General features: G+C 39.0%; 3 protein-coding genes across 3 annotated transcripts; 1 reads left to right on the top strand and 2 right to left on the bottom strand.

Moving 5' to 3' along the window:
* Window positions 1-451: 451 nt before the first annotated feature.
* LOC134332543 (molybdopterin synthase catalytic subunit) lies at window positions 452-2945 on the bottom strand. Its single transcript, XM_063014231.1, has 4 exons — window positions 2831-2945; window positions 2569-2722; window positions 2173-2296; window positions 452-774 (listed from the first exon to the last, which is right to left on the bottom strand). The coding sequence occupies exons 1-4, from the start codon at window positions 2943-2945 to the stop codon at window positions 685-687; spliced, it is 483 nt and encodes a 160-aa protein (XP_062870301.1). The 3' UTR covers window positions 452-684.
* Window positions 2946-4237: 1292 nt separating this feature from the next.
* LOC134332544 (molybdopterin synthase sulfur carrier subunit) lies at window positions 4238-6034 on the bottom strand. Its single transcript, XM_063014232.1, has 3 exons — window positions 5967-6034; window positions 5693-5820; window positions 4238-4364 (listed from the first exon to the last, which is right to left on the bottom strand). Exons 1-3 carry the CDS (start codon window positions 5976-5978, stop codon window positions 4238-4240), a joined length of 267 nt encoding a protein of 88 aa, XP_062870302.1. The 5' UTR covers window positions 5979-6034.
* Window positions 6035-11336: 5302 nt separating this feature from the next.
* fstb (follistatin b) lies at window positions 11337-24048 on the top strand. Its single transcript, XM_063013967.1, has 6 exons — window positions 11337-11418; window positions 15598-15789; window positions 16602-16820; window positions 17495-17719; window positions 19971-20201; window positions 23989-24048. Exons 1-6 carry the CDS (start codon window positions 11352-11354, stop codon window positions 24000-24002), a joined length of 948 nt encoding a protein of 315 aa, XP_062870037.1. The 5' UTR covers window positions 11337-11351; the 3' UTR covers window positions 24003-24048.
* Window positions 24049-26852: the final 2804 nt, after the last annotated feature.

The raw sequence follows: 26852 nt of genomic DNA on the forward strand, positions 1-26852 counted from the left end.
AGTGGATCAGACACAGCAGCGCTGCTGGAGTTTTTAAACACCTCACTGTCACTGCTGGACTGAGAATAGTCCACAAACCACAAATATCCAGCCAACAGCAGTCCTGTGACCATTGATGAAGGTCTAGAAGACCAACTAGGTAGGAGTGTCTAATAGAGTGGACAGTGAGTGGACACGGTATTTAAAAACTCCAGCAGCGCTATGTCTGATCCACTCGTACCAGCACAACACACACTAACACACCACCACCATGTCAGTGTCACTGCAGTGCTGAGAATGATCCACCACCTAAATAATACCTGCTCTGTGGTGGTCCTGTGGGGGTCCTGACCATTGAAGAACAGAACAAAAGAGAGCTAACAAAGCATGCAGAGAAACAGATGGACTACAGTCAGTAATTGTAGAACTACAAGGTGCTTCTATATGGTAAGTGGAGCTGATAAAATGGACAGTGAGTGTAGAAACAAGGAGGTGGTTTTAATGTTATGGCTGATCAGTGTATATAATGTATTTATTCCAGCTCTATTTCTGATGTAAGATCTATTCATGCCGTCCCACACTGAGTTCTATTTCCTCACACACTGTAACTTCTAGTAAGTACACCCCTTTATAACACCAGCATCTGATACACTCTTGATATAAAAAGCATTCAAGCTCCCTCTAAAACGGTCAAATGGCCAAAGGTCAACTGGTTTTGCCCGACTCAGCCCGACTTCCTGTCCACAGACACTCCTTGTTCTCTTTCCAGCATGACTCCTCTGATTCATAGACTTCCTTTAAGAGAAAAAAAGACACAATACAGTATTGTGGATACACTTATAAACCCAAATTCAAAAGAAGTTGGGATGGTAAGTAAAATACAAATAACAATAGGAAACAATGATTTGGAAAATTCAACTCAATATGTAAGTCAAAACGACAGAAATAAAACATAATTAATGTTTAAAGTATTTGTATTTTTTTTAAATATACTGTTAATTCCAAATCTGATGCCTGTAACACATTCCATAAAGATCGGGACAGGGAAAGTGTAGAAAATACAAGTCTGGACAGTTTGTGGCAAGAATGTCCAAACTACGACCCTTGGGCTATTTGCGGCCCATTACCCTGTTTGAAGCGGCTCACAAGGTATTTTAGATAAAATTAAAGTCTTGCTGCTATTAAGCAGGTTTTATAAAAAACTGCTTGAACTGTTTGAACTCTGGGTGTCGCTATCGCATAAAACAAATCTAAAATGCTCCCCGTCTTCTTTCCCCCGACTCTACACATTAACGTTCCTGAGTTTTTGGATAAACACGGCGGTGGGAAAACATCTATTATTTCAGAGAGTTCAGAGGGAAGTGGGTATGTGTAATTTAAAGAAGTATAATAATCTTCCCATTAGGATTATAAACTGGTGAGTGAAACTGACAAAATCTTAGTTTACACGACACTGTGGACGATGGATCATAAGTCATTCAAATGAAAAGAAAATAGAATTGTTAGTAATCAAGTCTGTTGTATTATTTGTTTAAAAAAGAGTCTGTGGCGCCGTGTTTGCATATTTTTTACTCCATCTGGACCCCAACAAGAAAAGTTTGGACACCCCATGGTTTGTAAGATGATCAAAAACAACCTTTAAAAGTTTCCACTAATTATGTTATCAATCCATAATGAAAAGCTCAGTCGCCACTTTTTGCAAACTACTTTTTGTTAACTGCTTGAGTAGTTTAAGGACAAGGTTTATTAATACATAATTACAATGAATTTAGGTATTTCAGCATCTAATGTCCATAAATGATTTTAAAACGTTCAGAAAATACAGAGAACTATCTGCATAAAGAACAGGGCTGAGAACCAATAATGAATGACTGTGATCCTGTTCCTCAGATGGCAGTGCATTAAAACCCACACACTTCTGTATTGAATGTAACCACATGGGCTTGGGACATTCTGGAAAAGCCTCATCACTAAATACAGCAACACAGCAACACTTAAAAACACTAGCGATTACTCAGGAATCATGTGACCTATTATGGACTGGTACAAAGTGGAAACTTGTGCTGTGGCCTGAGCAGTCAAAAGCTAATGAGCATGATGTATACATGGAAAACATTACATTATCAAATGTATTGAGAAACTGGGTGTACCTAAGTCATTTTACATTTAAGTATTTAGGCAAATAAAACGTACCTTTTTCCAGATAGGAACGGTGGATTTGAGAGTGTCTATGCAGTATCTCACGGCCTCCAGAGAATCACTCCGGTGAGGGGATGAAATTCCAACAATCACACTGGCTTCTGTAATCGGTACCACACTGCAGAAATAATAAATGAATAAATACATTATTGAGCATCTTGTATTATCTTTAGTTACCAAGTCGCAGCAGCCAGTGACTTCTCTAACCGTCCTTCTGGAACACATTTTTTTTTATTAAAAAAAAAAAAGTTACTTCCTAAGTTTAATACATGCTTTTAGACAAGAGCGACAAAATCTGCTGGATCAAAAATGCACATGCTGCACATCTGTGGAGTTTCTACCAAATCTGATGGTTTTCTGGAAAAATTTGTTTCTAATGGAGCTGCTCACTCCAGCCTGTGATGGATGCAGATGTGTCGCACAGCCGGCCATCTGACTCTAACATCAGCACATATTTTCTTCAGCTCTGACTCTGCCATGGGCACGTAGGCTTCGTATTCCAGCCGAACCACCTTCTTCCCATCGAAATGATCTCTGGTAGTACCTGAAACAAGCAGAACATTTGTTTTTACTGTAAAAACAGAAACATGTAATAAGCAAACCAAAGATAAACACTATCAAAATACTACGGTATTAAACACAATGATCCTACCTATAAATAATGAGATGGCTCCACAGGAGGAACAGGTCACTGAAGCTGATACAGTATCAGTACTGAGCTTGTCTGTGGTAAGTTTAATCAGGTCCAGACCTCCATCCTCAGCCATCGCTGTGAGTTACACAAAAAAACCACAAAATACAGTAAAATGATCTGTTATATGAACCTGTATTGTATTGAATTATATAATCATAATGTTAACAAAAGCTAAAATTTTCACTGGGTTTAGCTTTAATATAAATAAATAATCAGATAACTGGTCATGATTTTAGAACTTCTATTACACTAAATTGGGATTTTTATTAACTCTTTCGGTTAAAATTTCCTTGTGGACTTGTGGACTGCATTTATATAGGATCAGTCGTGCTGTCATATATGATTGTGGTTAGTTGTATACTAAACCAATATTCAATCAATGTTATATTTTCCAGAATGCACTTGTAGTCATAAATCAAGAACTTTCAAGTTTACATTGATTTTAGGGTTTAAGTTCTTACTGCTGTACTGCTGTACTTGTACTGCTGATCCAGTTTTCTCAGTGTTTTACTGATAAATCTCTCTGTCTCTTCGGCTGCTCCCGTTAGGGGTCGCCGGCGGAGCGTGATCCGCATTATTGATTTGGCAAAGTTTTTACGCCTGACACAACCCTCCCTACTTATCCGGGCTTGGGACCGGCACTACAATGCACTGGTTTATGCATCCTAGCGGCTAATTACCTATAGGACAATTCAGTGTCTCTGCACAGAAAGGACCCTGACCGCCCCACCTGGGGATCAAACCCAGGACCTTCCTGCTGTGAGGCAACAGTGCTACCCACTTAGCCACTGTGCCGCCCTCAGTGTTTTACTTATAAATATTATTGATATAATTTAATGTTTTATCCCTTTAAAGCTCTGGCATTACATAGCAAAAATATTGTTTGCATTGATTTATCTGCTGTAATTTGTTCTAAGCATCTACATCTTTAAGTATTTAATCTGCTGCATCAAATAATAAGGGAAACTAACTGATGATTTAAAGATGTAACAATGAAAATATGAATACATTCCTGTGTGATTACTGTTAAATGTACAAGAGTTAAAAAGATATAATAAATAATAATAATAAAAACCCTTACTGAACAATGTGTTTATCACAGAACATGTAGGGGTTAATAACAATAACCCACTACTGCTACTACACCTGATTTTTTCTAAAGAGAGGGTGGCCAGAGACCAGCATCGGACTGGCGTCCAGTCAGGGGAGTATTACTACATTACGGCCAGTAATTCTGGGGAGCCTGACCTACCCAGATTACAGCATTAGTAAAACATAAAAAATGAAATAAAACGAGCATGTGGGGTTAAAAAGAAACAATGGATAATTAAGTAAATGTGTGTATTAAGGAAACCTTTGTTCTATTTAGCCTCCGCTGAGTGGTGGAATGATGGCCACCTCGTCGCCGTGCTGCAGGTGAACACGATGCTCACCCAGAGCCACGTACTCTCTCCGTACAGCCAGCACCACCTGCTCACGTATCACTGACAATCTGCAAAGAATTGTGTTAGGATTTAGTTTAAGATTTAGTTGTCTCAAATAATTTACAGAACAAATTACAACCACTAGATAAAGTACATACTCTCTAATCTCTAAATATCACACCAAAATTTGCTTTTCAAAATCTTGTGCACTAATATGAGGGTGCTAACCTAACAGCCAAACACTCGGGTTGATCAGCGATAAAATATGCCCATTCCCACCAAGATCCAGAGTTCGAATCTTAGTGGTGTGAGCGGCCAGTTGTGCATCAACACAGACATGATTGGCTAATGTCCAGGAAAGGGGGAGCAGCTCAATGGCTTGGTGGGTAGCACTCTCTGGCCTCACAGCAAGAAGGTCCTGGGTTTGATTCCCAATTGTGGGTGATCCAGTTTTTTCCCAAAGTCCAAAGTCATGCAGTCAGGTTAACTGAAGATAGTAAAAAGTCCCCTCAGGTATGAATGTGTATGTAAATATGGGTATGTGTGTTTGCCCTTTTATGGACTGCTGTTCACCCAGTGAACAGGACCCACCGCGACCCTCAATAGAATAAAGAGGTTGTTTGTTTGTTTGTTTATTAGGATTTTAACGTCATGTTTTACACTCACATGGACAATTTAGTGTTTCCAGTTCACCTCACTTGCACATCTTTGGACTGTGGGAGGAAACCGGAGCACCCGGAGTAAACCCATGCAGACACAGGGAGAACATGCAAATTCCACACAGAAGGTCCCGGTCCACCCCGCCTGGGGATCGAACCCAGAACCTTCTTGCTGTGAGGCGACAGTGCTACCCACTTAGTCACCATGCCGCCCTTATTGTGTATGTAAAGCACTTTATCTCTCTGGTTTTGATTTCATGTTCTTTTAATTGTAACTTTATTTGCAAAAAGCATTTCTGAGGTTATAGATCTCAGGAATGTTTTAATGCTTTTACTTTTTTTCTATGTAAAGCACTTTGAATTGCCGCTGTGTATGAAAGGTGCTACACAAATAAACTTGCCTTGTCTTGAATTTGCAAATAAAAATACAAAAAAGTGACCAATAATATAAATTCTTTAGATGGATGTGTGTAGAGATATGTAAATGCAGGCAGTGACATATATGAATTGTATATAAATTAATAGGTTTTTGTTTGTAAGTATGCTTTTAGACTATGTCACATACATACAAGATTGTATGCTGTTTAATAATCCACTTAAAGAACCATTACAGAAATGACTGAAATCCCCAGACTGCCATGACACACACACACACCTCTTACAGATGTGTGCAAACTTCTGCACAGCTGGATTTTGAGCAGCAGTTATAAATGAACTTCACATTTCCTTGTACTCACTTTGGGTGTCTGAGTTCCAGTTGTTGCCACAGTTGAAGGCTGTTTAGTTCAGACTGAACACTGATGGTTTCTGATTTGACTCCTGATAACTCTGAGCTCTTAGCAAAGTACAAAACCAAAACCTGCACCTGCAGAACCAGCACAACATTAGCACAATGCTAACCGTCAAAACCGCATTATCTACATTCAACACCGGCACACGCATTAGATATACATAAACACCTTCTATAAAACAATACATGGTGTATAAATGGTGTTTAGTTTAATTTTATACCTCGGGATTCATGAATGGAGATTATTTTGGGAGCGTGAGCGCCGTCCACTGTTAGCATGTTTATTTCACACCTGTATTGGGGACCAAAGCGGGTAGGCTACGTCACAAAGTTGCCGGAAGTTACCTTCACGTTTATTTTTTATATTTTAAAGATTAGTATGTATTAAATTTGCACATTTGGAAAAACACACTGTAATAGGCAACAGATTATTATTATTATTATTATTATTATTATTATAGTAGTAGTAAGCAGTAGTAGTAGTACTAATAATGTACCTTATTATGGCTGATTACAAACTTTTTGTTAATAAACTTAATATGTATTTATTTAACTTAATTTTTATATAAATATAGTTTTTCATAAGTTTTTTTTTTTTTTTCATTTTTTACTCTTATCCATAATTGCTATATAATTACATTTATCATGGGATGGTGAGACAGGTGTAACCCGCACCATCTATGCAGCTGTTTATTTATACCTGAACAAAACTGGGACTAAAATGCCTCAAAAAAAGTCGTAAATTGAGCTGATTTACATTAAAACATGGAAAAAAAAAAATTTAATAAAATTACTAAAATTGTAAACGGTAAATTCAATGTTGAGAACTTTGTATAGACCATTAGATTTATTTATTCATTTATTTATTTATTTATTTATTTATTTATTTATGTAGTATATGTATTTATTCCATTCTTATTCGTTTTATATCTCTGCTGCTATAAAAACCCTATGCTACTAACTGTATATCAGAATATGTTTTATTATCTCACCTATCATTTACTCAGCACCATGTACTGGCCATCACTACACTTGTCTCTAGTCTTGTCTCCCTTAATTACTTTTTAATCTTTTTATCTGCACTGTGTATGTTGTATTGTTTTGCACTTTTTGTTCTGTCTTGCACCCTGGTCCTGGAGGAACGTTGTTTCGTTTCAATATGTACTTGTACTTATATGTACTTGAGCTGAAATGACAATAAAGCCTCTCTTGAACTATATTTTTACGATTACTTTATTTATTTTATTATGTTATTTATTCAAACCCATGTCAGCAGGACTACAGAGCAGTGCAGCATCCCTGTGCCACACCTGAAGGCTGAATTGCAGTACCGTCATTTTTCCGCAAGAGGGAGACAGAGGCTCTTTTTATCACTCTCATAGGAACCGCGACTTTAATTCTGTCACTCATTATTATTATTATTATTTATTAGGATTTTAACATCATGTTTTACACACTTTGGTTACATTCATGACAGAAACGCAGAGACGGTAGTTACTCGTTACACAAGATTCATTAGTTCACAAGTTTAATCAATTTTGTGTCTCCAATTAACCTGACTGCATGCCTTTGGACTGTGGGAGGAAACCCACACAGACACGGGGAGAACATGCAAACTCTACACAGAAAGGACCCGGACTGCCCCACACGGGGATCAAACCCAGGACCTTTTTGCTGTGAGGCGACAGTGCTACCCACTTAGCCACCGTACCGCCCTCAGCTATGCCACGAAAAAGTCGTAAATTGAGTTGATTTACGTAAAACATGGAAAAATATTAGTAATTGTAAATGGTAAGTTTAATGACGAGAACTTTGTATAGACCATTTTATGATTACTTCATTTTTTTAAATTATTTTATGTATTCAAACTGAGTGGCACGGTGGCTCGGTGGGTAGCACTGCAAGAAGGTCCAGGGTTCGATCCCCAGGCGAGGCGGTCCAGGTCCTTTCTGTGTGAAGTTTGCATGTTCTCCCTGTGTCTGTGTGGGTTTCCTCCGGGGCTCCGGTTTCCTCCCACAGTCCAAAAAACATGCAGTCAGGTTAATTGGAAACACTGAATTGCCCTATAGGTGAATGGGTGTGTGTATGTTTGTGTGTGTATGTTTGTGTGTGTGTGTGTGTATGTGTATGGCGCTCCGTCCAGGGTGTTACTGTGTGCCTTGCGCTTATTGAAAAAGCTGGGATAGGCTCCAGCATCCCCGCTTCCCCCGCGACCCTGATTGGATAAGCAGTTAAGAAAGAGTGAGTGAGTGTATTCAAACTTCCACACTTTCTGCAGCATCCATGTACAACACCTGAAGGCTGAGTTGCAGTAGCGTCATTTTCCCTCAAAAGGGAGACAGAGGCTCTTTTTAGCACTCTCATTTTCATTTACATTCATTTACAACAAAACCCATCTGTAACACACCTATACACACACAAGACAGCCAAAAGTTTGTACACACTTTACACACAAACATCACACCTAAACCATGGACTACATGGACTGCTGGTGTAACAGCATAAACTGGACCATTAATGACTTCATGAAGTCAGGAATCCAATCAGGTGCAAATCAATTTTTTCACACCAAACTCAACAAACTTATTCCTTCAAACGTATTTCTATTTTATTTCTTCTTGCTCATTTTGAGCATGGGGGCACCTACCTGGTGAAACTGGAAAGGGATTTTCCCAAACAGTCACCACAAAGTTGGGAACACTGGAACAGAGCAGCTCAGACTATCAAATAAAATCAAAGCCAATGTATTTATGTACTCACCAAAAGTTGAATCATTTATCTGAGGAGATTTCATTTTTCTGGCATCACCAAATGAAGAATGTCCAATGCTTGAGCAAGATTAATTCACTCCATACAACATAGCTTCACTCCAGCCAATGCATGTCAAATGGTGACCTTATGCTTGTGTGTGGCTGTTTGCCATTAGAAACTGAATCCACAAATGTGGATTTGCTTTAGTTGCTTTGAGAGAAAGTTGAGTGTAGAAATTTGTAGAACATCAGACATTATTAATATCATAGACATAGTTTGTTAATTAGCTCATCTGTTATGACTTAATTTACAACAATACCTTGTGTCACGTAAAGGTCAACAATGAAAGTGGTATACGTTATTGTGTGTACATGCATATTACTTTACATTAAACCCCCAAAAGCAATGTAAATAACACTGCAAAAACTGATCATTGTATCCAAACACATTTGAACAATTTGACAATATTTCTATGTATACAGACTAAGCCAAGTGATGAATGTTTTATCTTGGATTAATAAACATATCTTACAGATTTTACATTTGTGGCATGTTCTCTGCCCCATAATGTTTTCCTGGGTAACCTATGTGTGAACCCCTCTCCGTCTGGAACCCACCTTACCCACTTTCACTTTATCTAAGCCCCAAAAACAAATGTTAAGCAGGAGTATTATGCATGGAGTTGTAGTAGAGTTATTTTTTAAAATAAAGTTATATTTAAAATTATTTTTAAAAAGAAGAAACCAGCGTACCCTGGGAAAGTCCATATAGACACATGTAGAACATTTCAAACTCCATACAGATCATAACTAAAGGCAGGAAACTAAATCAGAGTATGGTGTTAGTAGTAGTAGTAGTAGTGGTGGTATTAGTATTAGTATTAGTAGTGGTATTAGTAGTAGCAGTGGTAGTAGTGGTATTAGTAGTAGCAGTGGTAGTAGTGGTATTAGTAGTAGCAGTGGTAGTAGTGGTATTAGTAGTAGCAGTGGTAGTAGTGGTATTAGTAGTAGCAGTGGTAGTAGTGGTATTAGTAGTAGTAGTGGTATTACTACTACTAATACTACTAGTATTAGTGGTATTAGTAGTAGTAGTAGTAAAAACTATAAGATGTAGTAGTAGTGGTAGTAGTATGAACTATTAGTTGTAGTAGTGGTGGTATTAGTAGTAAGTAATATTAGTAAAGGTGGTATTAGATTATCATTAATAAAGGTGGTATTAGATTATCATTAATAAAGGTGGTATTAGATTATTATTAGTAAAGGTGGTATTAGATTATCATTAGGTGGTATTAGATTATTATTAGTATAGGTGGTATTAGATTATTATTAGTAAAGGTGGTATTAGATTAATATGAGTATAGGTGGTATTAGATTATTATTAGTATAGGTGGTATTAGATTATCATTAGTATAGGTGGTATTAGATTATTATTAGTATAGGTGGTATTAGATTATTATTAGTAAAGGTGGTATTAGATTAATATGAGTATAGGTGGTATTAGATTATTATTAGTATAGGTGGTATTAGATTATCATTAGTATAGGTGGTATTAGATTATTATTAGTATAGGTGGTATTAGATTATCATTAGTATAGGTGGTATTAGATTATTATTAGTATAGGTGGTATTAGATTATCATTAGTATAGGTGGTATTTGGCTTTGTAAATGCCACCTGATGTAATGAAGTGAATTTTACTGCGAGTGAATTTCTCTGTTCCGCCCACCAAGAAACATCTATTGGGTTGCCAGATTGGAGGTTGCCTTCTTTATAATTAATATTTATTTTTCTTTTTGAAATAAAGATTGTAAGCTCTGTTTATTTATTTTCGTAAATGATTTGCTACCTTTAGGTTGTGTGTTTTTATCAGAACGTTTATAAAACATTGATTGTCATTTTACATCTGTTAGACAAAACAGGACTTTGGACTTGTACACAGTCACACAGTAGACAGGATACAGGTGTGATGATTTACTGTATTTGTCCACGGAAATAGTGAAGAAGGGGTCAGTGCCTCGATGCCTGACTTAATTAATTCATTAATGTATTTTTTTTATTTATGTTTAGTAACAGCTTCATTAGTCCACACACCATTAGTCTGGTCCACACACCACACACCAGACCTGGCACAGTTTTCACACTGGATGCCCCTCCTGACGCAACCCTCTTGCTTCTATCTGGGCTTGGGACTGTTACTGAGAGCGCACTGACAAGTTCACCTCTTAATCACTAGGCTGTATTGTAAATTAATTAAACATAAATTAGGTTCATGGCTGTTTTGTGTACATTTCTTATTTATAGTTCTTCTACTGGCCATTAACTGCACTCTTAACTGTACTAAATACCTAGCATCTCTCCATACAATTGTTGTGGGTGATGTGAGGTCATTTATTCTAATTATTAAGTGCTGTTAAGTCAATTCTGACTCCTGAAGACCATATGGATTGTGTTTCTATCTTGCTGCTGGTCATCCTCTTCCTCTTTTACCTTAAACTTTTGATTTTTTTTCCCCAATGAATTTTCTCATAATGTGTCCAGAATAAGAGAGTTTCAGTTAAGTTATCTGGGTTTTAAGTGAGAGTTTAGGTATATTTTGATCGAGGCTCCTTTTAATTATCTTCTTTGCCGTCAATGGTTCTCAAAATGCGTCGAAATTCTAATCAACTTGGCGTCCAAAAAGTCCCCAATCTGGCAACCAGGCGGCGCAGACGCTCATAGATTTAAAAAGCGGGAGTGTATGTGAGTTGGATGACAGAGCCTGAGTGAGATCAGTGTTGGAAACAGCAGATCAGGAATATCCCATCAGCACCACGATCAGGATCAGGATCAAGGATCAGTGATTAGGATCGGTACCAGGATGCTCCGGTTCCCGTCGCTGCTTCTGCTCTGCCTGGCGCACTTCATTGATGAGCACCGGGTTCACGGTAATGAAGCTTTATATCAGCTGTCATTGATCTGATTATAAGGTCACAGTGAGGGGTTGGACTGTAGTATAGACCTCTATAGTCTAGTATTAGAATGGAAAAGCAGTTATGCACTTTGTCACTATAATGCGCAAAACTGGATAAAATGCGCACCAAAACTTGTGAGGGCTTCCTCAGGGTTCTAACCATTTTTGTGGTGTCTGTTACTGCCCTGTTTCACTGTTCTATTCAAGATTTCTAGTCAAAGTCTGGCCACCCCTGGCCAGTTCACAATCAAGTCTTCAAGTCTTTTTATTTTATTTTATTTAAACGAGAAACCCATCCTCTGTTGCAATCTTTTAAGGAAAAATAGCTCTTATTAAAAAAAAAATTGTGACTGTGGCATGGTCAGAACTTAGGACAGTACACTAGGTAACACACACATTTGCAGATTTCACAGATTGCACACTTTTAAAGCCATCTAAAAGTGTTTTATTCTTTATTAAGACATTTTCATCCACATTCTTCTGCAAGCACTGCTGCATAATATAACTGCACCATGGCTTCTGTGTCAGCTCAATCTTTTTGTGTTTTTTAGCTATATAGATGTTTAGCCTTGTTGGGCAGCATTAAAAGCAGTTTTATAAGTCTATGACAGTGTTATCTCTTTTATGGTTGTTGTCCTTGATATGTAGACATCAATTCATTGTCAGCTCCACAGTCAGACATCAGTTTATTCTCAGCTTAGTCGGTTGTTTTGAGGAGCCCTTGTTACTTGGTTGTTGAGTATTAGTACAAAGTTTGCAGAGTCAGAGAATTTATTCCGTGTTGGAAGTCTCTGTGTTTTATATACAGCCACTGAGTTTTGTTCATAGTTTCTTATAAAAAGTCAACAGCATGTTTATAAACTACTTCATGGGTTCTTTATATGTATAACATTTCTGTACATGAAGAACCAGCTTTTATTTTGATGTGTTAAATAGTTCTTTATCAATTTTAAATAAGTGTTAAGATCTTTCCTGCAAGACTACTTCAGAAATATATATCAAAATATCACATACATCTTACATTTGTTTAAGATAAATCAATGTCATGATTTATATGTTCCAATTATTTTAAAGTTGATAAGTGTAACTTTATGTAAATAATACAAACTGGTAATTAACTGGTTTTGCTTCTTAAAATGTTACTGGGACAGTAACAATAAGTAAAATGCAAATAACAACAGAAATCGGGGTGATATGTAAACTTTTACAGGCATATAATTGAAAATGGCACAAAGAAATAATGTTTATTGTAGTATTGAATCAACTTGATGCCTGCTACACATTCCAAAAAAGGTGAAATGGAGCAACATAAAACTGAGGTTTGTGGAATGATCAAAAACACCGGATTTGGAACTTTTTACAAGTGATGCTTTTAAAGTTAGGTATAACAGGAGCTTTTATTAAAGGCTCAGCTGTTCAGGAGTTGTCGAGATTTGCCTTTTTGCATAAAATTGAGTGAGCAGAGAGTTCAATAGTTAAAGGACAACTTTTTTATGGTTTAACTATTAGGAATTTTAGACTGTGGTTCATGAAATAATTCAATTCATATAATTTAAAGTAAACTTTGTGCATAAAGTACAAGGCAGAAGACATACAAGGCAGTACATAACAACTATGACCTTTAATTCCTCACATGGCAATGCATTAGTAACCAAAATGATTTTAAATAAATATCAGCTGTCAGAAATACTTTAGATAACACAGTTCAGATAGCTTCTTCTACAAATGCAAACTCTCATACTCAAAGTGGATATAATATAGCAAAACAGTCAGAACCGCTGCTGACTTCTCTGGGCTGAAGCGTTCAGATAGATGAATGTGAAAAGTGAACAGTGTGCAGTGATCTGAGGTCTGAGGTGCCCTCAGAAACCAAGTGATTACAGAACGTTGTGAAAAGTTGATGTGACAGATGTAAACATGCCCTTGTACCAGCTTTTCTGTATTAAACAGGATTACAAGTTGATTAGGTGAAAACAACAAGGCCAAAGAAGTGTGTTTGGTTGCTTTAGCTAATGAATTGCATAATGACTATTACATTAGGTATGTTAAAGCATTACTTTAAGTTTGTAGTACAAATAATTTTGTTAGACCCTTTCTTATCATCTAATATTGGTTAACTCCTATCTATCTGTCTGTCTGTCTGTCTGTCTGTCTGTCTGTCTGTCGGTCGATCGATCAGTCAGTCTATCTATCTATCTATCTATCTATCTATCTATCTATCTATCTATCTATCTATCTATCTATCTATCTATCTATCTATCTATCTATCTATCTCAGTCTGAAAACTCAGAATAAGCAGAATCAGTTGAATAAGTGTATTAAACAAACGTATTAAGTTGTAAAAGTTATCTCAGTGTCTGCTGAGTGGTGTGGTAGTAGTCAGAACTGATGCACTGCCAGTAAGGATATTGGTGATTAGTGATTTGTAGTATCACCTGGAAAATGTTTTTATTGTTGCTATAATTAGTTATTATTATTATTATTATTACTATTATTACTATTATTATTATTACTATAAATGAAAATCAAACCTTCTAATAGCTTTTAAGTCATTTTCTACATTTTACTACATAAAAACCTTAGTGTTTCCTACTTTGTTAAAGAAAAAAAAAAAAAAATGGGGCACATGAGTAAACATACTAGCCTACCAGTGCTGAGATCTCGAGTTCAAATCTCAGCTCTGCTATCGGCCAGCCAGGTGCCTACACAAACAGGCTGTGTTTTGCTCAGTCTATCTCATTTAAAATCTTTAACTAGCTATTAAATTGTCTATTTGTTGCATTGTAAGATGTGAATGCAGTGCAGGTACAATTTACCACAATTTACTACATACATACACATACGTTGTTGTTAGTAAGTTATGAAGTTACTTAAATCTCAGCCATACCGGTTGCTAACACGTATATAAGATCAATTATGAAAAATACATAATATACTTTGAACTGGCTACACTTTGGGAAAGATTCTGACTTGTTCCAGCCTGACTGTCCCCAACGATAATTGTGTCTAGGGCAAAACAACACAAATATATTTTATATATCTTTACTAAAGAAATAATACAATCCAGGCTGGTATGATCTTATGATTTTAAAAACTGGTAGAGCCCAACAGTGAGGAAGAATTTTACTCTATTATGGGATTCATTGAATAAACAGCTCATAACCAGGCCATGAAACTACATCTCAACCAGGTTAAGGTCTGGTCCTAATGCAGAACATACATTTTCACTGCCTCGTTGCGTTGTCATATTTCCATAAAGCTGAAATTCTGCCCTAAACTTCTACTGCACAATTCTGTAATACAAATTCAAATTCAGTGTTCTTTAAAAGCTTGTAAGCTTTACAGGCCCTGAAAGAGGAGCCAAAGCAGCCAAAAATGACAATATCTTACCACCATGCTTTACAGCTGACATTACATACTAGTGTGCATTGGAGCAACCTGTCAACAAGCAATCATCTCAAAAGCATTGAGAAACGTTCTGTTGTTTTGTGCAACCTCAAGACACACAGAAAATTGGTTTTGGTCTGGTAGTGGACTTACTTAGCAAGGTTTCCTTCAGCACCACTCATTAAACTCCTGATGTGATTGTTGCAGGACTTCCACTTCCAAAGCAGCAACAGTATTGTATTTGTTGACATGGTTATTGTTGTTTGATGAACCACTAGGAGGTCCTCATGCATCTGTTCAATTTTACTAAGCTGCTCTGTAATTTTTTCTGTTACAATTTATGTGCATTTTTAAACAGGGCACCTCTATAACCCACACTCCAGGTTCACCTTATTATGTTAGAACATAATACATTTACACAGTGCTCAGACTGTAAATAGAATAGGATGCGTATCCCAGCTCGTATTGGAAGCTGGGGTCAGCCATTGTACGGCACCCCTGGAACCAGGAGGGTTAAGGACCTCTCTCAAGGGCCCAACAGTGGCTGCATTGCAGAGCCAGGATTCAATCTCACAACTTTTTGATTATTCGTCCAAAGCTCTACCCACTAGGCTATAACTGAATGATTAATCATTGTGTTTTCTATCATGACTTTACACATTAAGCCTGATACAAAGTATTTTGTTGGTGTAGTTACCTTTATATTAAATGTTTTATTAACTGTATATAGTAGCTGCTAAAGAATAATCCATTCATTTGTTTGCAGCTGGTAACTGCTGGTACGAGCAGGGGAAGAATGGCAGATGCCAGGTACTCTATGTGTCTGGAATGAGCCGGGAGGACTGCTGCAGGAGTGAGCGGCTGGGCATGGCCTGGACTGAGGAGGACGTGTCCAGCAACACCTTATTCCGTTGGTTGCTCCTACACGGTGGTGCACCAAACTGCATACCATGTAAAGGTATGGTACTCACACCATCACTGGTGGCAGGGTGGCTCTGCTGGCATAGCAGCATGGATCCTGAGAATCCAGTTTTGTTGCTTTCCTCCCTTCTTTAAGTAGTTTGGCATGTTTTCCCATTTTTAAATTAAATTGGATATGATATTCAGTCATATTTGAGTAGTTTTAGTCTTTTAGGCTAGGAGCTTAAGAGCCAAATCTTCAAAAATAAATGATTGTTACTATTACTGAATGCAACATTTTACAAATATTATATATATTACAAGGCATTTGGGTGGCACAGGGGTTAATTACAATCGCCCACTTTTGCTGGGATCCATGGTCCGAATCCCCAGCTGTGTTATCTGCCGGTCAGGCATCTACATATAATCATCACTGGCTATGTCTGAGAGGAAGAATGGACAGGACCCTGCGATGATTTGGCATTTTGTCTGGGGTGATACTGCATTGTGCCCAGTGATAGTGGGGGAAACCAGACCCGCGGCAATCCTGACTAAGATGAAGCGCTGGTAAAACATACAAATGAAATAAAATGGGAGTATTTTATCTGGATACATTTTAAGCAAATAATGTATGTGTGGTGATTTGTGGTAAGTCTTAATAAATGATAAATGCTGTACAGAAAAAAAAACACAAACTAATTACTGTAATGGAGAATAATGTTCCAGAAGATGGCAGTGACTAAATCTGGTATATTAAAAATGCTAAAATGCTATATTATATACTGTACAATTAATCCTACAGAGATGGTAGATTGATTGCTTAACGTTGTAATAAATCGTTTGATTGTTGATTGATTGTTTATCTTTCAGAAACATGTGATAACGTCGACTGCGGCACTGGAAAGAAATGTAAGTTGAACAGGAGAAACAAACCCCGCTGTGTGTGCGCTCCGGACTGCTCCAACAACACCTTCAAGGGTCCGGTATGCGGATCAGACGGGAAGACGTATCGCAATGAGTGTGCACTGCGCAGAGCCAAGTGCAGAAGATACCCAAACCTGGTGGCCCAGTACCAGGGCAAATGCAAGAGTGAGTAACAAGACTGGGGGGTCTAAAGGCAAAAACATACTGGACAAATAGTTCCTGGACTGGAAAGAAATGTATGTGGATCCATGATGTCCTTAAAAACATGTTAAATATAACTGGATGAAAAGTAAAATGCAAAGAGGTTTTAGTAAAAATGTGGAGTGGTGCTACAGAAGAGCGCTGACCCTATCGTCAGGAGATCACAAGTTCGAACCCCAGCTAATTTAAAATTCCAAATTTTAAAAATTGTTTCCAACATGTTTAAGCAAGCTAAACAGAACTAAACTGTCCAGGTGGCACAGCGGGAAATTCCACTTACACACCAGTGCTGAGATTCTGAACTCCTCGGTTCGAAACTCGCCATTGCCACCGGTCAGCTGGGCGCCATCTAGCGGGCATCTGTAAAGTTTACAATAGAGACAATGTCTATTGTAAAAAAAAAAATGCTATACTAATATATTTAACTTGCCAGTCTGTGGGGTGGCAGTCTTACTACTGACAAGACATTAAAAAGACCAAATTAACTTTACTACTCAACTAAAGTGTGCTGTCGCTTTAGGTCTTCCAATTTTACCTAAAATTCAGCTTGATTTGGGCTTGGTTTACCAGCCCAGAGTAGAATCTTCATTCAGATATCTATCAGTGATTCATGAAATCCTCCTGCCTCCTGTTTACAGAGACGTGTAATGAAGTGCACTGCCTGGGCAGCTCTACATGCGTGGTGGACCAGAACAATAACGCCTACTGTGTGACCTGTGAGCGTGTCTGCCCCGAGGTCGCCTCGCCAGAACAGTACCTGTGTGGGAATGATGGGATCACTTACGTCAGCGCCTGCCATCTCCGAAGAGCCACGTGCATTCTGGGAAAGTCCATTGGGGTTGCCTACGAGGGCAAATGTATAGGTGAGCATGATTTAACATTCTATGACCACATTTAAGACCTTTTTTTCTACATTTTTTCTATTTTATTTCTTGACATTACATTTACATTTTTGTCATTTAGCAGACACTTTTATCCAAAGTGACTCACAGTACTGTGACAGTATACAGTCTAAGCAATTGAGGGTTAAGGGCCTTGCGTAAGGGCCCAGCTATGGCAACCTGACAGTCATGGGTCTTGAACCAGTGACCTATCGATTACTGTCCAGTACCTTAACCACTAGGCTACAACTGCCTATGTACAGTAGTTTCCTTTAGGCTGAAAAAAATTGGTATCAAGTGTCATTTCTCCACAAATTATTGGAGCTTCTTTAATTTGCATTCACATTGAAAACTCAGAGTTTGTATATACTAGCAGATTAAAAAAAAGAAAAGTTTATTAGCAGACTAACCGGATTTCCACTGTGGCTAACATTACATTCAGTGTTAATGCATTTTTTTTCTTTGGCTGCTTCCTGAATTGAAAGCTTGCCACAGCAGATCATTCTGGTATGCATACCTGTTTTGGCAGAGTTTTTACGGTGGACGCCCCTTCTGACTCAACCGTCCTAATCCGGCCTTGAATACAGTACTAAGAGCTCACTGACAAGCGCACTTCCTAATGACTAGGCTGTTCAGCCATCCTTAAACCAGACCAGACTCAACCAATCATGTCTGTGTATATTTACATTTACATTTTTGGCATTTAGCAGACGCCTTTATCCAAAGTGACTTACAGTACTGGGAAGGTATAGAGTCTGAACAATTGAGGGTTAAGGGCCTTGCCCTGGCAGTGGTGGGGCTTGAATCAGCGACCTCCTTATTTGGCTACAACTGCCTAGACTACAACTGTGTAGACACCTTATGAAAACATAGTGGTTAGCTCAGCGGTTAAGGAACTGCACTATTATTGGAAGGTTGCTGGTTTGCACTTCAGCGCTGCCAAGCTGCCTTTAAGCACAGCGCTTAACCCTCAGTTGGTTTGATTATGATTGTAAGTCGCTTTAGATAAAAGCATCTGCTAAACACATAAGTGGCTTTAATTAGAACTACTTTTAATTTCTAGTATTATCTATCAGCAATTATTTTCCAATACATTTCATTTTTATTATCAGAGTAAAAAGCGTGCTGAGAAGACTGACTAGCTAAATCTAGCTAAATAAGATTCTATTAATTAGTAAAATTAGACACTTCAACGTTCTGGAGTACACAGACTGAGATGCAGCACATCATAAAATCCCGGTTGATTATGTGTGGACTCGGCTTGAATGACTTGTCCAGGCATTCACGCCTGTGTAATTGTGCAGAGCATGCTTGAGTCTACAACCGTCTATCACCATGGGACTGCAGGTCCCGAGGCACAAATATGAAAGATTTCTGCTGTAACCAGAGGGTCACACAGCCAACATGGGTAAACATGGGACAAAAACTGTACAGAAGGCCTGCAAGTGTGCTGAAGCCATCTAAAACTTTGGTTAAGAGCTTGGGCTTAATGCCAAAGGTCTGCATTTAGATTTTAAGACCCCCAGTTGCCTGTTCCAGCATTTTTGGCTTCTTCTCATCCTGTCCTGCAAGCACCATAAAGATTCACCCTAGTCCAATAGAAACTAGAACTCAATTCGATACACTGAACATGTTTAATCTGCCTTTAATTAAATCCTTTTTTGTGTTGTCTTTCTGTACTTTTCGCATTCAAGTGTAATTTTTATACTTACAAACAAAAATCCAGTGTAACTACGTTTGTTTGAGGCCACGATCTAGTTAAAAAGTAAAAAAAAAACATGAATATAACGGGGAATTGGGGCATTTTTAAAATGTGTCATTATTTTTTATGGTATTCTGTGGAATGTTTTTAGAATTTTTCCACCTTTGTCCATTTGATGTTTGGCCAGTCCATGCAGAGCTCCAGTTCAGTCCAGTGTTACGAGCTGTTCCGTCAGTGCTCAGACTAAGATCACCATCAGGATCAGGTATCAGAATTAGCTGCCAGGATTTACAATCAGAACAACATCAGGAACATTGCTGATTGGGGATCAATCCATGCAGTCCTGATAATTATGACAAGACTAATCATCAATCAGGACTAACCCCAGGCTGTGATTATATAATCCACTGTTAGACATGTGGTCCTCATTACTCGGGCTGTGGTGCAATAGCACATGACTCTGAGCAGCGTCCACTGTTTCTTCTCTCAGATTTGGCACTGAAACCTCTAACCTTTTGTTCGTGCCCTCAGATGCCCAATCGTGTGACGACATCCACTGTCCAGAACAGAAAACGTGCCTGTGGGACACCCGGACGGGTCGAGGGCGTTGCTCTGTCTGTGAGGACGAGTGTCCGGAAAGTCATCCTGGTGACAGCGTGTGCGCCAGCGACAATAACACCTACCGCAGCGAGTGTGAGATGCGCCGGGCCGCCTGCTCGCGAGGCGTCGTCCTCGAGGTCAAACACACAGGATCCTGCAACTGTAAGCGCATTAGCAATACACATGCAGTACTACAGCCAGTACGGACGGTTTCAGGCATGATTAGGTCTCATTCTGTGCTTCTCTTCCTCACGTGAATGAGAATGGACGGCACACAATGATACTGGGGATACGTCTTATTACATAGACTATATGGACAAAAGTATTGGGACACCCCATCTAATTATTGAATGTATGTGTTTCAGCCAAAACAATTGCTAACAAGTGTAATCAATCAATTATAGAGAAGGAATAATAGGCTACCAACAATGCAGCAACAGTTTAGGGAAGGCCCTTTCCTGTTCCAGCATGACTGAGGCCCTGTGCACAAAGCAAGCTCTATAAAGACATGAAGAAAAGCTCATATTAAAGAAACCCTGACCTCAGCCCCACTGAACAGCTCTGGAATGAACTGGAACATCAACTGAGGCTTTATTGACCTACATCAGTGCCCAGCTTCAAACACTCTTTTGACTAAATGGGCACAAATTCCCACAGACATACTTTACATTTACATTTGTGACATTTAGCAGATGCTTTTTATTCAAAGCGACTTACAATTGTGACTGAACACAATTCGAGCAATTGAGGGTCCAACAGTGCCAACTTTGGCAATGGTGGGTCTTGAACCAGCAATCTTCTGATTACTAGTCCAGTAACTTAACCACTGAGCGACCACTGCCACATACATCAATGTCTTGTGTGGCTGTTGTTCTAGCTGAATAGATCACACAGCGGCCACTCTATTTTAATAGCATTTGTTTTTTATATGAAATGTCCAACAAGCTTATGGTCAGGTGTCCAAATACTTTTGGCTGTATAGTGTATTACATTTCATTTATTCAAAGGCAAATAAAGGTGGAAATTGTTTTGCATATTTTTCCACCTCTTAAAACCAGGTGTACATCATCAGTTGCAGTCGCCAGATCCCAGTTTGGAACTTGATTACCTCAGCTAGGGTAGAAATCTGTACCAGTTAAAGCTGAATATGCTTCAAACATTCCTGGCTGTAGTTCGAATCTCAACTCTGCTATTGGCTGACCGGGCTCCTATACAGACACGATTGGCTGTGTCTGAGGGAGGGAAGTTGCTTGTTGGTGGTACACATCTTTATTCTTCTGGGTGCTACAGTTATAATTCATGTATTTATTTTACTGATGCTGCTAGAATGTAAAGAACTGTTGCCAAATGTGGTTTTAAAATCGCCGATCCCAACTTTGATACATGATATAAATCTTTAAAAATACAGTATTTTAGGCCGCTCAGGTGGCGCAGCGGTAAAAGTACGCTAGCACACCAGAGTTGGGGTTTCGAATACATCGTATCGAATCTCAGCTCTGCCTTCCGACTGGGCTGGGCGGCTGCATGAACAACGATTGGCTGTTGTTCACAGGGTTAGGAGGTAAAAAGCCAAATAATAGGTCCTCATAACTGGTGCGACTGCGGCCCCTGCTGGCTGACTGATGGCGCCTGCACAGGGCTGAGGAATAATGCTGATGGGGGTGTGGCCCTCCGTACACAGTGCCTGTCTGTGTATGAACTCGACTCGTGCAGGTGAAAAATGCAGTCTGTACTGACTTTACGTGCCGAAGGGGGCGTATGCCAGTTGAGAGACGTCCTCAGTCAGCGGTGAAGGGTCGAATCAGTATAGAGGACGTAATCAGGGTAATTGGACACGACTAGATTAGGGGAGAAAATTGGGGGGAAAAAGTGGGAAAAATTTAAAATTTAAAAAGAAAATACAGTATTTTAATTCAGAACAGGGAGCATGCACATATCACTTTCTAAACAAACAAACAAAAAAAATCTAGATGGAAATCACGCAGCGCTCTGAGGGACATGAAGTCCTCTTTCTGTGATGCTTTCTGAAGCACTGTGTTGATTATTTTTGTGGCTCTGGCATAAATTTCTAATGGAGATCATATGATGAACAGATCAGCTTATACAAAGAAGCCGCCAATAATCTCATGAACAAACGAGTCTATGGAGGATTAAAGGTGGGGTCAGCGGCTGTGCAGTCAGAACACATTTTGCAATATCTGGCTCGATCTCACGTTCGAGAAGCTGTCGATAAAACTCAGTGGTCTGAGTTGCGCCACAGATTTTGGAAACGGGAACTCATCACAATGAGGCATCAGTGTAACCTGTCAATCATGTAAGCTGTCAATTAGAAAAAGCATGCATGTGTTTTGAGGGTGTGTCTTTAAACACTGAAGGGGTGATTTACTCCCAAAACTGCTCATTATGACTTTTTCTATTACTGATAGGCTCGATTGGGCATTGACACAGACACGGTTGGCTATGTCTGACGAGGAGGGGTGGTGGCTGAACAGCCTAGCCATTAGAAGGTGCATTTGTCAGTGAGCTCTCAATACAGGTCCCAAGCCTAATAAAATAAACACGTTAGATGGTGCCCAGGTGGCGCAGCGAGATATTCCAGCGCCGAGATTCTGAACTCCTCGATTTGAAACATTGTGTTGCCACCAGTCGGCTGGGCGCCATCTGGCGGGCATAATTGGCAGTGCCTGCAGCAGATACTAATTGGCCACCGTATCTGCAGGGTGGGGGCCGGACTACGTGTGGGTGGGTGGGTCTTCATACGCTGTGTAAGGACCTTGATTGGCGGAGGAGACTCCTGTGCAGAATGCAGGGGTGAGAAGAGGAGGGCTGTGCACGTGTCGGAGGAGGCGAGTATAGTGACGTGCTCTCCTCGGATGCAATCTGGTATCTCTCAGCAGCGGAAGACAAAATTTGAGTGCGCTAAATCGGGAGGAAAATGGGGAGAAAATGCATCAAAAAATAAATAAATAAACACGTTAGCACACCAGAGCTGATTGGCTCGTTCGTAGGGAGGGATTCCTCATAGCAATTACGACCTCTGTTGGCGGATTGATGGCGCCTGCACAGAGATGAGGGATAATGGAGATCAGTGTGTGACTCTACATGCACAAGACTGATCCCCATATGAACTCGCCTCATCAGGTAAAAAACTGCAGTTGGCTACTGCACACATGTCGGAGGGGGCGTGTCTTATTCAAAGCTCTCCTCAGTCAGGAGAGGAAGTCAACATCAATAAAGAGAAAGCAAAATGCTATCGGGTCATTAAATACCACTAAACTGGGAGTTAAAAAAGGGGGGTCGCATCAGGACGGACATACGGCATGAAACCTGTATTCAACCAGAATGATCTGCTGTGGCGACCCCTAAATATCTAAATAAAAACATATTTCTACTGATCCATGCAGTTAACTAGCAATTTGCTCTATAGAACTTGTAATAGTGACGGGGAGTCATTAAAATTAAAAATGAAGAGGTGCCCAGGTGGTGCAGCGGGATATTCCGCTAGCACACCAGCACCGAGATTCCTCAGTTCAAAACTCGGCATTGCCGCCGGTCGGCTGGGCACCATCTAGCGGGCATAATTGTCAGTGCCTGCAGGGAGGAAATGACCAGAATATGTGGGTGGGGTCTTCAAAAGCTGTGTAAAGACTCTGATTGGCGGATAGAGGCGCCTCTTCAGAGTGCATGGGTGGAAAAGGGTTACGCTAAGGGCTGCACGCTTGACTGCAAAATATCGGTGATCCCCAGCAGCGGAAGACAAACTGACTACAATAAATTGGGAGAAAATGGAATAAAATGGTAGAAATGAAGCTCTGACTGATGTGGTGTTTCTATTATTTTGTCCACCACCTGTATGAATGTAACTGATTATAGTACAAGAGCTGATGATAATTCCAATAGGATGTTATAATCCAATTAAAAATAAAAATGACCCTTGTTTTCGTTTCAGGTGTAGATCACTGACCGCCATCAGTCAAGCCATACACAGATCCACCTGCTTCCTTGTGCGAATCAAAGCATCATGTCAGATGCTCGATCTAGAAGGAGAGTCAATAATGGCTGTTTTGTTTTTATTAAATAAGACTTGATTTTCTTTAAAGCCATACGCTTGTGTGCTGTTGTGTTTGGCACTGATGCAACAGCGACTGCATTCCTTGGTGTAGCCATCCTGAAGCAGATATAGGAGGAGGATGGGGAGGAGAGATAAAGAGTTGGATGAAGAAGATAAAGTTTAGGACTACACAGATTATTTTCACATCTGGTGACTGTGAAGCAGTGGGACTCAACATGAGTGCGGAGTCAGTATTCAGACTGTACATAGACCTATAGGCTTATTTATTTTTCAGAAGGTTAAAAAAAAAGAATAAGATTTCATATAGCTCTATCTTCTGGATGTTTATTTATACATTAATGTCCTTTTATTTATGCACTCATAGTGTCCGACTCGTGTCTCTTGTATATTATTCTTAGTAAAACAGCATTATTTATTTATAAGGTGCAATGTATTATGGACGGTGTGAACTGATTTGTGGTCTGAACATTATACTGTCAGCTTCAGACTCGAACACCCCTGATGAAGATGAGTGAAATATTTATTTGTAGTTGATCAGTGTACTTGCACAGTGAACATATAAGAACAGTTTAACCTTTATTAAAAGTTCATTTCTAATAAGCAAATAACTAAAATGCTTCTCAAGATATGCTATATGGCAAAAAGTATATGGACACCCCTCCAAATAGTTTTAAAGGTGTTTTTAAATGGTGTTTGGGAAAGACCCTTTCCTGTGAACAAAGTGAGGTCCATAAAACATGGATTGATGGGTTTAGTGTTTGTTAGTTTATTAGGATTTTAACGTCATGCTTTACACTTTGGTTACATTCATGACAGGAACGGTAGTTACTCATTACACAAAGTTCATCAGCTCACAAGTTTTAACGTCAAACACAGTCATGGACAATTTAGTATCTCCAATTCACCTCACTTGCACATCTTTGGACTGTGGGAGGAAACCGGAGCTCCCGGAGGAAACCCACACAGACATGGGAAGAACATGCAAACTCCTCACAGAAAGAACCCAGACTTCCCCACCTGGGGATCGAACCCAGGACCTTTTTGCTGTGAGGCAACTGTGCTACCCACTGAGCCACCGTGCCTCCTCGATGGGTTTAGTGTGTAGGAACTCGGTGACAAGTTCATAAACACCTTTTGAATGAATTAGAACATCAATTCCGAGCCCACAAATTCCGAGCCTCTTTTGACTGAATGGGCACAGACACACTCAAAAACTTGTAGAAAGCCTTCCTTAAGGAGTGGAAGCTGTTATGGCTTCATATTAATTTCATTTATTTTGGAATAGGATGCTGAATAAGCTCATGGTCAGGTATCCGTATACTTATGGCCATATTGTGTATTTAAATGTCAGACTGAATAAATGTAACTGAATAATGAACCACTAATATGTAACATTCAACAAAGCGTTAGAAAACTACACAGCCGTCCAGGACTTCCTTTTCTCTAAAGTCTAAATAGGTGGTGACACAGAACAATTCTGAAATATAGAAAAAAGAGAGACAAAATTGTGTTGACCTTCATTAAACAGGCAGTGCCTAACAAAAGCTACACACTTACAAAATTATGCTGAAGATTATTCTACACAAACTGGAGCCTTACATTGAAAGAGAACTGCCAGATGTGCAAGCAGGATTCAGAAAAGGCAGCAGAACAAGAGATATCATGGCAGATGTACGATGGTTTATAAAAACAATTAGCCATCCAGAAGTCCAGAGGTGAGAACCTAGGAGCCTGAAGAACCTGGAATGATTCTGGACTGATGATTAGGAAGTGTTATTAGACTCCTCGCTCCTGATCCTTCGATCTCATCAAGCATTACAGATGCTGGTTTAGTGCTGCATTGTTGGCAAAGGAAGGTCGTACCAGATTTATTATTTTTAAATGAATGTAGTCCCAGTAACTTTAGAGCTGATTGTATATATGTGGTTTTCTAAAACATCACTGCATGGCATGTGTGCCAGGCTCTGTGTGTGTGTTTGTGAGTTAAGGCTCAGTAAGAAATGGATCTGGTTTTGTTTACAGTCAGTAACCCTTTATAAGAGTTAGTTTTTTCTTTTCTACACAAAAATGCATTTTATATGAAAAGAATAACGCAAGTGACTGAAAACCATGTGAACATTAAATATGTTTTTCTCGCTTGTAAGAATGAAGTATTTTTGTTTGTTTATATAAAATGTGCCATAATACATGCTTGAATGCCATTAATGCTCACAAAGCTCTTTGTCTCATCTGGGTTTATTACACGTTGTATAGAATGAACTATATCAGTTATGATCGTCGTTTGCCTGTGATTAATTGTTATGATAATCCTGAGATTCACTTATAAGTGCATAGTTCTTTTTGTAGTGTTTAATGTAAATAAAGGTAAATGATGCTGTTTGTACACATACTACACAAGTAAAAAGTTGCAAAAGATTCTTTTTCTTTCTGTGTCTTTGGGTTTTAATATTATTTGATATTTATAATGTGTGCTTAGTAATGCACTCGGACAGGACACAAATCCATTGTAGGGTCTCAGCCACCTCCTACTTTCAGACATAGGCAATCATGTCTGTATGTTGACGTCCAATGGGCCGATAGAACACCTAGGGGTTCAAACCCAGGATCCCAGCAGTAGTGGGTGAGCGTAATTTACTGATGCTCCACCTAAATGGCTTAAAAATTAAATTATTTTCTTAATAAAACAAAGTCCAGCTACAATATTTACATTTAAGTAATATTTACATTACATTTTTGGCATA

Source organism: Trichomycterus rosablanca, chromosome 18, assembly GCF_030014385.1.
Source record: "Trichomycterus rosablanca isolate fTriRos1 chromosome 18, fTriRos1.hap1, whole genome shotgun sequence".
NCBI lineage: Eukaryota > Metazoa > Chordata > Actinopteri > Siluriformes > Trichomycteridae > Trichomycterus > Trichomycterus rosablanca.